We start from the raw sequence: 15,546 nt of genomic DNA on the forward strand, positions 1-15,546 counted from the left end.
GGTCCGACAGCTTCTTCGTCACGGTCTCAATAGACTCATCAAACAAATCTGCAAGCCTCGAACTCCGGGCCCGGAGGAGGGGAGACATCCGAAGAGGAATACCCCACACAAGGAAGCTTCTTCTGAGGCGAGACTGTAGAATGCCTGGAGGAATGCCTTGAAGAATGCCTGGACCGGTGCCCCTCCCTCCGTCTCGAAGGAGATCTGGAATGACGACGCCCAGAGGGCTCCGCAGAGGCCTCCAACGAATAGATGGTGCTGGAGGCCGTAGAGTGAAGAGGAGGATGGGCCGACGCCTCTCGAGCATCATTCCATGGGTCGAGAGATGGCTTGGCAGGGAAGGGGCTCCGGAAGAAGTCCTCCTGACGACGCCCAGGGCTTCGGCTACCCGAAGGTAAATCCCAATTGTCTTCGCCCGAAACGGGGATGGGTTCCAGAGGCGGCATCTCACTAAACGAAGCACGCCTCGATGAACTGGCGGCCAAGCGCCGATCCTCCTCACCTAGCAGTGAGAGCGAGCGGCGAGGCGGAGGAGGAGGGGGCGGCTCGCCCCCACGAGGAGGTTCTGCATGCCCATGCTGGATTGTGGCAATCAACCTGGGCCCCATGGTATTCATGAGCTCGATGAATTGGGCTTCCAGGAGCGACCGCAGCGAAGCCGACAAGGGGGGAGCCGCAGCCAAAGTGGGACCCCCTGTACGGTCTTCGCAGTCCCGGGTGGTCGCGTGCTTAGCTTTAGAAGCCTTAGGCACCTTAAGAACCACCGGGGGAACGATCTGAGGAGGTACCTGATCTGAGGAGACCGAAGAAGGCACCGGAGCAGGAGGTGGGGTCGAAGCCGGAACGAAGGAGGCCGGCTTCAAAAGACCCGATGCAGCAGGAGTAGATGACGACTTCGCCGGTAAAGGCGAAGCGCTGGTCGAAGTCGAAGGTTCCTTGGAGGCTTCCATCGCGAACATCGACTCCCACAGGAAACAGCGACGCTTGAAAGCACGTGCTGTTAGAGTGGAACAAGGCCGGCACGATTTCGGAAGATGTTCAGGCCCGAGACACTGTAAACAGCATCGATGCGGGTCTGTCAACGAAATTGCACGCTGGCACTTGATACACTTTTTAAAACCGGTAATAGGCCGGGATATAGGCCGAAAAAGCTCCGCCGCGAGATCGAAGCAGTGGGGCCCCAGCCACGCGGCCGACCCGGTCGAATCTACGGGAAAATTTTTTTTTTTTTTTTTTGAAAAATAAGAAAACGACTGAATAAAACACATGATTAAGAGAAATAAACTCAAAACCGCGAGCACTAGAAGGCAAGAACAAGGGTTCACTCAGCGCAGAGAATTGAAGCAAAACTTCTCAGTTCCGCGGAAAGAAAAGAACTGAGGAGACACGCCCAGTGCATCGGGCGGGAAGGCACTCGCGCATGCGCGGTGCGGGCATCTTGAAACTTCTGAAGTTTCTTCAAGCAAGTATGCTTGTGAGACGTCCGCATTGGGGCTCTGTCAGATGACATCACCCACTAGTGAGAATACCTGCCTGCTTGTCCTGGGATAACAAAGCGGTACCCATCATGGGTGGAACCTCCAAAGGGCTGCCACAAGAACACGCTTACCGAGTCCCGAAATGCCTGAATGTCCACACAGTAGTGGCAAACAAAGGAATGAAGAGAAGACCAAGCCGCAGCTTTACAGATATTCACTGGAGGCACAAGAGAAGACTCAGCTCAAGAAGCTGCCTGACCCCAAGTGGAATGAGCTTTGAGAAAATCAGGAACAGGTTTCCTCTGAAGAAGGTATGCCAAAGCAATAGCCTCCTTGATCCAGCATGCAATCGTAGCTTTAGAAGCACCATCTCCCCCCTTACGAGGACCCATGAAGGACCCTAAGGACATCCAATTTGCACAACTGTCTCTGCTCCAAAGAGCCCTCCCAGCTACCCAAGATCGGAAGGGCAACGGATTGGTTTGCATGAAAAGGAGAAATGACCTTCAGAAGAAAAGAGGGAACCAGCCACAGCACACCCCGCTCCCTAGAGAACTCCAGGAAGGGAGGCCTACACGAAAAGGCCTACAGTTCGGAAACACATCGCGCAGAATTAATGGCCACCAGGAACGCAGCCTTAAGAGTAAGGTCCTTCAATGTGCAGGATCCGAGAGGCTCAAAGGAAGGATGAACGAGCACAAAACCAGATTGAGATTCCAGGCTGGAACCGAAGGACGATCTGGAGTCCGGAGCAATTTTCCCGCTCAAGAAACGAATCACATCTGGAGAAGAGGCCAAATGTTGAGTACGCAACAGACCATGAAAAGAAGACAAGGAAGCCCCACTCCAGGCCATCCTGCAAAAACTCCAAGATGTGAGGAAAAGACGTGTGCGAAGGAGAACTACATCATGAGCAGAGACTCCATATTACAGTCCTGGGGTCTCTCACGGCTGAACTGCCTTCAACTGGCACCGTATGCCTGCAAGCAATGGCAGAGACCACAGCATCAACCACAGGAGACTTAAAGGTATCCATATCCCCATCAGGAATAGGACAGAGCCAGGCCATGGATTGCACCAAGTGAAAAGGCGCGTCTGAAGTCATCCACTGTGCATGCATCACATCCCGAATATCCTGATGCATAGGAAAAGAACGGGAGGCCGACCGGATCCCCCAAAGCAGATGGTCCACCACACAAGGGGGGTCCTTAGCTTCTTGCTCAAAATGCAAAACTGAAGAATAAGCTCCTGCAGCTCTTCCTGGTGACATCCTCGCCAACCAGTGTCTCAGAAACCCAACCGTCCACATCCCCAAGAAAATCTTGAGGGTCTATCAAAAGGTCCAAGTCCTCATCAGGTGAAACCGTGTCAGCAAGGAAAAAAAATCCTCATCCCAATAAACCCATGGACACTTAGACGGAGGCAGATGGCAAAGAAAAATACCCCCCTTAAGAACTGGAGACCTCCAGGAAAAAAGGACTCCAAGCCACCTGCAAGTAAGCCTTGTACATGGCTAGAACAAAATCAGGGGCAAAACCCTCCTGGTGGCAAAAAAGCACTCACTGGAGATGCAGAAGAAGCACCTAACACCTGTTTCTGCCTCTCTAAAACAGGAGGGAGGTCACCTGAGGCCAAAGACAAAATGGTGGAGCTTCCCGCCAAAACTGAGGAAAAGCCTGCTGAAAAAATCTCCCCCAAGGCCCCTAGTGGCAAAGAGGCCTGCCACTAAAGCAGAACTGCAGGCAGCAGCAGCAGCTGTAACAGTAAGGGAATCCCCAGCACTATCGGCAGTAAGGGAATCCTAAGTTCCCTGACAGCCGCCAGCTTGGGAAATAGAGCGGTAGGGGGAGCCTAGACTTCCCCGCTGCCTACAGCTGACGAGCAATGCACGTGCAAAGGGGAACCCTGCTCGTGGCACCCGAAACCGATGAGGATTCCCCCTCGCAGCAGCAGGAGCATTTTGTGCACACACCAGCAGCATCAACCACTCATCGGGTACACAATGAGCACTTTTTCAGTCTCTTTAAAATGCTCATTGTAAACTGCTAGGGAGGAAAAAGTAACTGCCAGTAAGCAATAAAATACAATTAAGCTCAATTAAATTCTTCCTTTCAGACCAGCACTGCCTCAGGATGTTTTATTTATTTTTTTGTAAGTAAAAACTTTAACAATGGAGCAGACCCCACAGGCTCTCAAAGCTGTAGTCTTTGCTTGAACTGTGGCAAGGCATATAGCTGAGGCACCTTTAATTAAAATTTGGGGAGGTGGGGGAAAATGGGGTGAGGGACTCTGCCACCCGAGTGTGATACCCCCAAAGTCAGACAAACCCCTGAAAGGGACCCAAGTTCTGAACAAAAAACAGGAACAAAAAGGCCACTAATCAGATCCAACAGGCCCTAACTAACCAGAGGAAACACTGCACAGGCTTACCATCTTCACCTGCTGGAGTCTGAGAACAGAACGATTGTAGATGGGACTGACAGCCGACTTGTACTACTGCCAAAAGTCAATGTGCTCTCAGTCTCCACCTGCTGGCAGAGGAGTGTAAACCCATCCATTCTGTGTCAGTCTGGAGGGATGATAAAGAAGAAAAGGGTTGGAGTTTTTTTAATCGGGTTCATAGTAGGTGGCGATATGTTGTGGAGACTTTAACCTACATATTAAAATGCAAGGATTGATACCTCAAGGTATTCTAAAGGAACAAGTTGAAAGGTGTCATGAACCACCTAGGATTAACAGATGTCTGGAGTTTTAAAAACCAGGGAAAAAGCTATATATTTTTCTCAAGTTCACAAAAGCTAATTTGGTATTAGTATAAGCCTCAGTTAGTGGGAAGAGAAGGAGGTAGTAGCAGAAGCTATAGTATAGTATGGCCAGATTACTATGCTATATGGGTCAAAACAAGATCATGGGAGCTCCAAATTGCACTAAATTAGTAGTAGAGAATGACACGGGGAAAAAATCTGTCCCCGTCACCGCCCCGTCACCGGCCCACCATCCTCTGCACCGCCCCATCACCGCCGTTCCCTTCACCGCCCCGTCACCGCCATCACTTTCACCGCCCCGTCACCGCCACTGCCTTCCCATTCACCGCCCCGTCACCGTCCCCGCTGCATCCATATAAGCCTTAGTACTGTAATATTTAGCTTATTCCTTTCTTATAAATCAAAGTTCCTGCTGCTGAACTAGAGAAAGAGATGTTCAGCTGGCAGGGCTTTGTTTATAAATTTTTATCAACACAACTAATATACTATTTTATCCTAAAGCAAAAAATAAATAAATAAATATTTTTTTTTTTTCTACCTTTGTTGTCTGGTTTCTGCTTTCCACATCTTCTCATTGAATTCCTTCCATCCACTGTGTGTCTTCTCTCTGCGTCTTCCATTTGCTGTTACTGTGCCTCTCCCTTAACCCCCCCCCCCCAATTGGTCTAGCACCCATCTTCTTCCCTCCGCTCCCGCATAGTCTGGCATCTGTCTTCTTCCCACTCTGTCTTCCACATTTCCCTTGGGGGTCTGTTCCTCTCCACCCTCCTTCAATGTCTGTTCTATTCCTTTCCACCACCATCTTTCCCTCCCTCCTTTACCATCTGTTCCTTTCTACTACCCTTCAGCTCCTCTCGCGTGGCCTATCTACCTTCCTTCCTCTTATTTTCATGGCATGTTACAATGTAATTTGTGCAAGCCACTGGAGCCTGCAAGCTCGGTCCCTGTCCCATCCCCACAAACCATCTCGCTTCTGTGCTCCTATTTTCTCCATTTCTAATATCTCCCCTATGTATCTGTCATTGCCCCCCCTGCGTCCATATACCATCCCCATGGCATGTCCCCTTTATGTCTCTGTCCCTATGCTCCATGCACATAATTTCCCCTCTTTCTGTTACCTTCCTGTGTCCAGATTTCCCCTATCTTCCTCTTCCATACCAGTGTGTCTCTTCTTTTCAACCCCATCTAGCTTTTTTCCCTCTTTCTTCCCCCCCCCTGCTTCTAGCATCTGGCTCACCTGCCAGTCCTTCCCTTTCTTTCCTGCTGTGGGTTTTTCTTTCCGACTTCATCCCCTTGGCCCAGAATCCTTTTCCCTTTCACTCCCTCCTTCCAATTTGAGCCGGGAACACTAGCGATTGCACGGTCCCCGCAGCCACTACCTGCCTGCCCAATCGATCCTAGTGTTTAGCCAGCTCTCTCCCTTCTCCTCACCTTAGTTTATAGGTTTTCTTTTTCGGCGACCTGCACGCTTTCCCAAAGAGCCGCGCACGCGCGGCTGCTCAGTGTTCAATCTTCTGCTCTGCTGCAACTTCCTGTTTCCGGTTGCGTCAGAGCAAAAGATCGAAACTGAGCAGCAGCGGGTGCGTGGCTCTCTGATAGCGTGCGGGTCGCCGAAAAAGAAAATCTACAAAATAAGGTGAGGAGAAGGGAGAGAGCTGGCTAAACACTAGAATCGATTGGGCAGGCGGGTGTGAGCTGCGGGGACCGCGCGATCCTTCATGCCTCACGGCGGGGACAAGACCATTCACCGCCCCGCGGGCGGTGAATGGCCTTGTCCCCGTCGCCGCAGCGACTGCTAGTTTTCTTCCCCGTTTTCGGCGGGTGACCCGCGGCTAAAATGCGGTGGCCACGGGTAAACCGCCACCGTGTCATTCTCTAATTAGTAGCTCTCTGTATGAACCAGAAAAAGCATTTTAAGTGACATCTGTTTGTCAGACAGGGAAAGGAAGACAAGAAATTCAGTTGAGAATCCTTAAACTGTGGACCCTAAATATACTCCAGGAGGAGCAAGGCATGTCTGTGCCAAGGGTTGGGTTGTTCTAGGACTGGGAGGTGAGAAGAGGGAAACCACCTGGCTAGGAAAATCTAAAAGCAGCATGAAACCATGTGGGGGCTGGGAAATTGCCCACAGAAACAGGAAAGATGAAAAGCAGAGTTCTGGAAGTAGAACTGCTTGGTTGCTCAGGTAGCCAGGGATTTCAATGTTGCCTTTGCTGTCCTGCTAGATGAGAAACCTCAGAGGGGCAGACTAAGTATAACTCCAGGAGTTATGTTGTAATTTGGGGGAATAAAGAAGTGCTGGAAACAGGGAATATCAGATATACTTTAAAAAAAAAAAAAAAAAAAAAAGGGATGGGAGACTTCCTTCTGCCATTCTAGGAGTTCAGGAGGGATTGAGCCTGGAAAATAACTAACTGTTGGGCTGATAAAGGCTGACCATTAGACAACACAATCAGAGTGTACAAGATATTCCTGCCATTGCTTGTAAACCTTAATGAGCTAAAGGCTAGTAGCTGTAATTTTAAAGAGGGTTCAGATATGCAGGTTTAGAAAAGCCAGAGTAACCCTGGGAGGGCTTGCTTATCCTAGGTGCAAGATGAAGAATGTGTCTTTTGTACAATGCTGCTTAAAAGTAGTAGGGACTGTTTAATTTGCTGTACTGAACATTTATTTTGCTCGTATTTTCTCCCTGGGGGGAAAGGGAGGAAGTTATATCCTGCATATGACTTTGGTTCAGACTCTTTAATAAATAATTTTTTTAAAAAATTGTTTGGTTAACACTGTACTGTGATTAGACTACTCCAAAAAGCACAGTTACTTACCGTAACAGGTGTTATCCAGGGACAGCAGGCAGATATTCTTAACGTATGGGTGACGTCACCGACGGAACCCCGGTACGGACACTTTTAACTAGAAAGTTCTAGTTGACCGCACCGCGCATGCGCGGGTGCTTTCCTGCTCGACGGAGGAGAGCGTGGTCCCCAGTTAAGATAAGCCAGCTAAGAAGCCAACCCGGGGAGGAGGGCGGGTCCTAAGAATATCTGCCTGCTGTCCCTGGATAACACCTGTTACGGTAAGTAACTGTGCTTTATCCCAGGACAAGCAGGCAGCATATTCTTAACGTATGGGTGACCTCCAAGCTAACAGAGAGAGAGGAGGGATGGTTGGCCATTAGGAAAATAAATTTTGTAATACAGATTGGCCGAAGTGTCCATCCCGTCTGGAGAAGGCATCCAGACAGTAGTGAGTAGTGAACGTGTGAACTGAGGACCAAGTGGCAGCCTTGCAGATTTCCTCGATGGGCGTGGAGCGGAGGAAAGCTACAGAAGCAGCCATAGCTCTGACCCTGTGGGCCGTGACAGCAACTTCCAGTGAGAGACCGGCCCGAGCATAACAGAACGCAATGCAGGCAGCAAGCCAGTTGGACAGCGTCCGTTTAGAGACAGGGCGACCTAGGCGGTTAGGGTCGAAGGATAGAAAGAGCTGAAGTGACGAGCGGTGAGCCCTGGTACGGTCAAGGTAGTATGCAAGGGCACGCTTACAGTCCAGCGTGTGCAACACCTGTTCCCCAGGATGAGAATGGGGCTTAGGGAAATAGACAGGCAACACAATGGACTGGTTGAGGTGGAAGTCCGAGACCACCTTGGGAAAGAATTTAGGATGGGTACGCAGAACCACCTTGTCATGGTGAAAAACTGTGAAAGATGGGTCGGCAACCAGTGCATGCAGCTCACTAACCCTCCTGGCAGAGGTGATGGCAATGAGGAAAAGCACCTTCCATGTGAGAAATTTGAGTGAAGTTGTGGCAAGAGGCTCAAACGGAGGTTTCATGAGGGCTGATAAAGCCACATTCAGGTCCCAGACGACTGGAGGAGGCTTCAGAGGTGGTTTGACATTGAAGAGGCCTCTCATGAACCGGGAAACCAGGGGATGAGCCGTAAGAGGTTTTCCGAGGATAGGCTCATGAAACGCAGTGATGGCACTGAGGTGGACTCTGATTGAGGTAGACTTGAGGCCAGCGTCGGAGAGAGAGAGCAAATAGTCCAGTACAGTTTCCACCGCCAATGAGGTGGGATCGTGCTGATGTAGTAGACACCAAGAGGAGAACCGGGTCCACTTCTGATGGTAACATTGGAGGGTGGCCGGTTTCCTGGAGGCATCCAAAATACGGCGGACAGGCTGAGACAGATTCTCTGGAGAGGTCAGCCCGAGAGAAACCAAGCTGTCAGGTGAAGGGAGGACAGATTGCGATGAAGTAGAGACTGATGCTGCTGCGTAAGTAGAGTAGGAAACACAGGAAGAGGAATGGGCTCCCTGGAGCTGAGCTGGAGCAGGAGGGAGAACCAGTGTTGGCGAGGCCACCGAGGAGCGATGAGAATCATGGTAGCTCTGTCCCTGCGGAGTTTGGATAACGTCCGCAACATCAGAGGCAGTGGAGGAAAGGCATAGAGGAACCGATCCGTCCAGTCGAGCAGGAATGCATCCGGGGTCAGACGATGAGGGGAGAAGAGTCTGGAACAGAACTGTGGCAGCTGATGGTTGTGAGGAGCTGCAAAGAGGTCCACCTGTGGAGTTCCCCAGCGAGCAAAGATGGAGCGGAGTGTGGGAGGATCCAGGGTCCACTCGTGAGGTTGAAGAATGCGGCTGAGATTGTCGTCCAGGGAGTTCTGTTCGCCCTGGATATAGACAGCCCTGAGGAAGAGACTGTGTGCCGTGGCCCAGGTCCAGATGCGGATGGCCTCCTGACAGAGGAGGGGAGATCCGGTGCCGCCTTGCTTGTTTATGTAATACATGGCGACTTGGTTGTCTGTGCACAGGAGAAGGACATGAGGGTAGAGAAGGTACTGGAAGGCTTTGAGAGCATAGAACATGGCTCTTAGTTCCAGGAAATTGATGTGATGTTGACATTCCTGAAGGGTCCAGAGTCCCTGGGTGCAAAGATCTCCCATGTGAGCTCCCCACGCATAGGGGGAGGCATCCGTGGTGATGATCATGGAGTGAGGGGGCAGATGAAAGAGTAGACCCCTGGAAAGATTTGAGGAGTTCAACCACCATTGAAGAGATTGCTGAAGAGACGATGTCACAGAGATGGGATGAGAAAGAGGATCCGTGGTCTGTGACCATTGGGTGGCCAGAGTCCATTGAGGTGTTCTGAGGTGGAGGCGTGCCAGAGGAAGCACATGGACCGTCGAGGCCATGTGGCCCAAGAGGACCATCATTTGCCGAGCAGGAATAGAGCGACAAAGGAGCACCTGATGGCAGAGGCGGAGCAGAGTTCGTTGGTGGTCTGAGGGGAGAAATGCCCTCATCAGAGTGGTGTCGAGGACGGCTCCAATGAACTGAAGTCGCTGTGTGGGAAGCAGATGCGACTTGGGGTAGTTGATCTCGAACCCCAGGAGATGGAGGAAAGAGATGGTGTGATGAGTGGCCTGTAGCACAAGTGGAGACGTAGGAGCTTTCACCAACCAATCGTCCAAGTATGGGAACACCTGGAGGTTGTGAGACCTGAGGAAGGCCGCCACTACATTAAGGCACTTGGTGAACACCCTGGGCGATGATGCGAGGCCAAAGGGTAGCACTTTGTACTGGTAGTGGCGGTGCTGAATCTGAAATCGGAAGTAGCGACGTGAAGTCAGATGGATTGGAATGTGAGTGTAGGCCTCTTTGAGGTCTAGGGAACATAGCCAGTCGTGTTGAGAGAGAAGAGGGTAAAGCGTGGCAAGGGAGAGCATTCTGAACTTTTCCTTGACCAAACACTTGTTGAGGTCCCTGAGATCGAGGATGGGACGGAGGTCTCCTGTCTTCTTGGGTACCAGGAAGTAGCGGGAGTAGAATCCCTGACCCCTTTGGTCTTGGGGGACTTCTTCGATGGCATTGAGAAGAAGGAGGGATTGGACCTCCTGAAGGAGGAGGAGGGTTTGAGAAGAGTGAGAAGCAGACTCTACGGGAGGATTGTCTGGAGGAAGAGTCTGGAAGTTGAGAGAGTAGCCGTGGCGAATGATGTTGAGGACCCACTGGTCTGATGTGATGACCTCCCAACGGCTGAGAAAAAGTTGTAGGCGTCCTCCGATAGGTTGAGGAAGAGGTAACGCTGGTGAGAGACTGGCTATGCCCTGGAGAAAGGAGTCAAAAGGGCTGAGCAGGTTTTGACTGAGGGAGAGGCTTGGCAGGTTGATGAGATTGGGAGCGAGCCTGAGTTTGATGTTGCTGACGAGGTCGACGAGGTTGTTGCGGAGGTGGCTGAAGAGGTCTGGCGGAGAACCTACGTTGGTAGGAAGACTGCTGTCTGTAAGGGCGAGCAGGCGGAGTCTTTTTCTTCGGTTTGATGAGAGTATCCCACCTCGTCTCATGAGCTGAGAGTTTCTAGGTGGTGGAATCCAGGGACTCTCCAAAAAGTTCATCACCAAGACAAGGTGCGTTAGCCAGGCGGTCTTGGTGGTTAATATCGAGGTCGGAAACTCTCAGCCAGGCTAGACGTCTTATGGCAACAGCCATAGCAGATGCTCGAGAGGTCAGCTCAAATGAATCATAGATGGAGCGCACCATGAATTTTCGGAGTTGGAGCAGACCGGAAATTTGTTGTTGAAAGAGAGGGACCTTACGTTCAGGCAGATATTTCTGTAGAGAAGAAAGTTGATTCACTAGGTGCTTCATGTAGAAGGAGAAGTGAAAGGTGTAATTATTGGCTCTGTTTGCAAGCATGGCATTTTGATAAAGGCGCTTGCCAAATTTATCCATCGTTTTCCCCTCTCTGCCAGGAGGGGTGGAAGCATATACACTGGAGCCCTGGGTTTTCTTCAAAGTGGACTCCACCAGAAGGGATTCATGGGGTAGTTGGGGTTTGTCAAACCCCGGGATAGGAATGACCCTGTAGAGACTGTCCAGTTTTCTAGGGGCGCCCGGTACCGTGAGAGGGTTTTCCCAATTCTTATAGAAAGTTTCCCGTAAGATGTCATGGACGGGTAACTTGAGAAATTCTTTGGGTGGTTGCTCGAAGTCTAGGGCATCTAGGAAAGCCTGTGACTTCTTAGAGTCAGATTCCAAAGGTATAGAGAGAGCTGCTGACATCTCTCAAAGAAATTTGGTGAACGAGGATTTTTCAGGCTTGGAACCGGTATCAAGTGTGGAAGGTTCCTCATCGGATGAGGAAGGCTCCTCATCGGTACCGGGTTGGGATTCCTCCCATAGGTCCGGGTCCCTGACGTCGGGGTGCGTGGGACGGGACGGCGGTGTGGATGGTTCTGCGTGGCGAGTCTTTGAGAGAGATTTGCCAGAACGCATGGAGACGGTACCGGGGGAAGAAGAACGGTGCCGGTCTTGGTCTCGGGGAGCCTGGTGTCGTTCCCGATGTCGGGGAGGATCGGCGTCAGATCGTAATTGAATGAGAGGATTAATGGGTTCCGCCGAGAGTACCGGCATGGATGTGTTCAATGGCACCGATGGAGTGGACTCCGGTGGTATGGAGCGATGCTCGGGCCGGTCCGGTACCGGAAGTAGCGGGGCCAACATTGCCGGCAACAGATGTTGGAGCTGTTGCTGTAGTTGCTCCTGCAATTGGGTTTGGAGAATGGCCACTATGTGGTCGTCCAGAGGAGGCATCGGTACCGCTTTTTTCTTTTTCGGTACCATAGGTGCTGCTTCACGCCCCGGCGATGAGGAGGCCGATGACGAGGCACTCACCGATATCGGGGCAGAGCGTTTGCGGGGTCGGCGCGATGCCGGGAGGACCGGCGTCGCCGTTGTGGCAGGAGGGCGCTGAAGGGAAGTGAAAGGCTTCTTAGCCGGCTTACCTGGCGCTATCGACCCCGAGGAAGGATCAGGCGGTGTCGATGTAGTCGGTGCCGACTTTGGAGGCGCCGTCGATGGTGTGGCAGATTCCATGGCAGAACCGGTACCGAAAAGAATATTCTGCTGGATCTGCCGATTTTTTAACGTACGTTTTTTAAGAGTGGCACAGCGGGTGCAGGTGTCAGCCCGATGCTCTGGACCCAGGCACTGTAAACACCAATTGTGTGGGTCAGTGAGAGAGATCGGGCGTGCACACCACTGGCACTTCTTAAAGCCCGGCTGAGGGGGCATGAATGGAAATACAGCCTCCGCAAAATCAAACCTGGAGGCCTGTATGTTGGCAAAAGGCCCCGCCGGGGCCGGCCAGAAAAATAAGGAAAAAGACTAATTAATAATGGGGTTTTTTTGGGTTTTTTTTGAACGAAACAAAAAAAAAAACCCGAAGAGAAAAGTAAAAAAAGAAAAATACGCGAGCGGGAAGGCAAGGAAGGAGATTTCAACAGCTGTTGAAAGCACATGCGTCTTCTTCGCTCCGCGGAAACGAAGAAACTGGGGACCACGCTCTCCTCCGTCGAGCGGGAAGGCACCCGCGCATGCGCGGTGCGGTCAACTAGAACTTTCTAGTTAAAAGTGTCCGTACCGGGGTTCCGTCGGTGACGTCACCCATACGTTAAGAATATGCTGCCTGCTTGTCCTGGGATAACTGTGGGACTGGGGATAGGGTGTTTACATAGGATCCCTTCCACAGTTCAGTCCACAGCTAAGTGCCTCTCTGGTGTTCAATAATATCTCAAAAGAAAAAAAAAAATTTTTAAACAGATTCCCATAGACACCAAGTTTTGTAAAATCCAACACTTAAATGACCAGGTTGCAAAAGCCATGTCTTTATATGTGCTAAAAGTACTACTACTTACATGTTCAAAGCTTCAATAGATGCAGCTTTTTTTTGTTTGTTTAATTTTGCTTTGAAAATGACTGCTCCTGGTGTGATTGCTGTCAATGGGGAGCCTTCAAGGTATTTTAAAAGATTCATGTTCAGCGAGTCCTTTGTAAAAATACTCCGCAAAGTCTGAGCATCCAAACTTTGACAGTTTTTTTCCTACTTAGACAATCTATGCAAAAATCAAGCTTTAAATGTATATCTTTGGCCAACTGTATATAATAGATGCCTGCAATATCATACGTGGCATTATTGCTAACCTATTTAACATGGATGTTTGTGCTACAACTGCTGACCTGCGCAGAGGTGTGTATGTGAGGCTCACAGCAATTAACCCTTTCTTGCCCGTGTTGGTTAGCAGCTCTACCTGTCAGGTTCTTCTGCAGCGTTGTGTTCTCTGCTTGCAGCCTCAACAGCTCACCATCCACTGCTCCAACTGAATGAGATCCATCCAAGACCTGAACCCCCTTCATCTGATGATTCTCCACCTCCAGCTGTTCTATCTGGGAGCACAGCTACAACCGGGACAAGGCAAGAACCAGATTAAAATTAAACTACATCAGCTTTCTCAGCATTCCAGGAATAAAGCAGTAAGGGAAGTCTCAGTGAGCCTTAGATAATCAGACATACTCTGGATGGCCCTTGCAGGATGGATTACTCTAGAGCAGTGGTTCTCAACATTTCTTCTGTTGTGACATACCTGACAGATGATGTTTATGTGTGTGATATGCTGAACACTAAAATTTGCACCTGAACAAAAACAAAATCCTAAATATTTCATGAGGAATGATGCAAGAGGTTGTGTGCTCCTTGTGACCTTGGGTAAGTCACTCAATCCTCCATTGCACCCCAGGTACGTTAGATAAATTGTGAGCTCACTGGGACAGATAGGTAAAATGCTTCCTAGGCACGGGTCCAGGAAGTGGCATCAAGAGGAAGAGCAGACATTGGCATGACAGCAGATTGGGGTTGCTGGTCACACCAGGAACATTACAGAGGTAAGGGGGGAAAGGAAGCGGTGCGGCAGCGAGGGGAGGCAGAGAGGACGGGTGTCTGCTCCCACACCAAGACGGCGCCCAGGGTGAACCCCACCCCACCCCTCCCACGCCCACTGCCTTGCACAGCTTCTGCATTAAAATTGTTATTCTCTGATCAGGGAGGGGGAGAAGGAATGGGATTGATAGTATGTGAAGCAGTACCTTGGCCAGCTCCAGCATGAGGGTGGTGTTACAGGACTGGGGGAGGAGTAACAGGATAGAAAGTACCTTGGATAGCTCCTGCATGAGGGTACTGTTCTGGAGCCTGAAATCATCCTCCTGACTATGCAGCTTCCCTTGCAACATCTCATTCTCACTGAGCAGGGCTTCCACCTCCTGACCAGTAAAAAGCAAAAAAAAAAAAAACAACAAAACAGGCTATGACAGATGCACAGCTACACACATTACCACAAATAAATCTATGTTAACTCGCTCTTAACATCAACAAGACAAAAGTAATTTTTGCCATCCCAAACCTAGCACTTTACTTGTTAGGACGGTGACTGTCCCCTTGTTGCCCTGTATCACAGGGAGCTGCCATCACCTGCTAACTAAAGTCTGTGTGGTTATTGCTGGCTATGGTATTGCAAACTGCATCCCACAAGAAAAAAAATCTCTGTATTTGTGTCAGTATAGATGCCAGCTCTGTAGGTATAGAGCACCTGTAATTGTTTTAAAAAGTGGCTACTTTGAGTTACAATAGGATGAGATGTCAGGAGGGGGAACTGATATAAAAAGTAAGTGCAGAGTGCCTGGCAGTTTCTGCTACACATTGGACACTTACCTGTGCCTTCTTGCTTTTACTCAAGGCCTGTTGAGGGACAGGAAGGTGATAAAAGAAGCAAAAAACAAACAAACCCAGTTAGGGAGTGTACTTCCAAATCTAGACATAAAAAAATGAAAGACTAAAAATTCCTGCACTATCCCCCTTCCTTTTTCACTGACCTTCTGAGACTTAGCATATTCCTTCTCCAGGTGCAGCAGTTTCTGTCTAAGTCCAGTCAGTTCTGGAATGACAGAACAAAACAGAAAACAATATTAGTGCAACACCAAAATGAATGCAGCAATAGTATCAAACTTCCTGCAATACTGCCATGGTAGACACTTGTTCTCCAACTCTAGTGTGTTCCACTAAATGAGGCAGCTGGTGATATGGTTAGCTGGGATGGTTGGACTGTAACAATTTCTCATATCTGTACTGCCAAGGTGGATTTGGTTTAAATCGCTAGTAAGACAGACTTGATTTAAATCATGATTTTCTACAGAAAGACTCAATTCTTGCTAGTATAATTAAAATATTCCCAAAATAGGTCTCTTTTATGGCCTGCTGCTGCTATAGGTTCTCTCCTCCAAAAAGAGAATACAGTCAAACCTCGGTGTGCGAGTAACCCGGTTTGCGAGTTCCCCCCCCGCTCGAACCGCCCCCCCCCACGCGAACAACTTGAACTTACCCCCCCCCCCCCCGTCTCGGCGAGAGGGAGAATTAGAAGGCCTTGAGAATGCACAGATGCATGCAAAAGGCCCGGCAGAGGCAGGAA

At 50.0% G+C, this 15,546-nt stretch overlaps 1 protein-coding gene across 5 annotated transcripts in view; it reads right to left on the bottom strand.

The window, feature by feature from the left end:
• The window catches only part of GRIPAP1 (GRIP1 associated protein 1), a 207,344-nt gene that overhangs the window by 167,629 nt on the left and 24,169 nt on the right, over positions 1 to 15,546 (bottom strand). For all 5 annotated transcript variants that reach the window (XM_033922931.1, XM_033922950.1, XM_033922940.1 and 2 more), the window contains exons 3-6: positions 14,954 to 15,015; positions 14,793 to 14,819; positions 14,237 to 14,344; positions 13,339 to 13,486 (exon numbers count right to left, since the gene is read on the bottom strand). In XM_033922931.1, coding sequence (XP_033778822.1) covers positions 13,339 to 13,486; positions 14,237 to 14,344; positions 14,793 to 14,819; positions 14,954 to 15,015 — 345 coding nt within the window. The remainder of the gene's footprint in view (positions 1 to 13,338; positions 13,487 to 14,236; positions 14,345 to 14,792; positions 14,820 to 14,953; positions 15,016 to 15,546) is intronic.

The sequence above is a fragment of the Geotrypetes seraphini genome, chromosome 1, assembly GCF_902459505.1.
Source record: "Geotrypetes seraphini chromosome 1, aGeoSer1.1, whole genome shotgun sequence".
NCBI classification, from domain to species: Eukaryota; Metazoa; Chordata; class Amphibia; order Gymnophiona; family Dermophiidae; genus Geotrypetes; species Geotrypetes seraphini.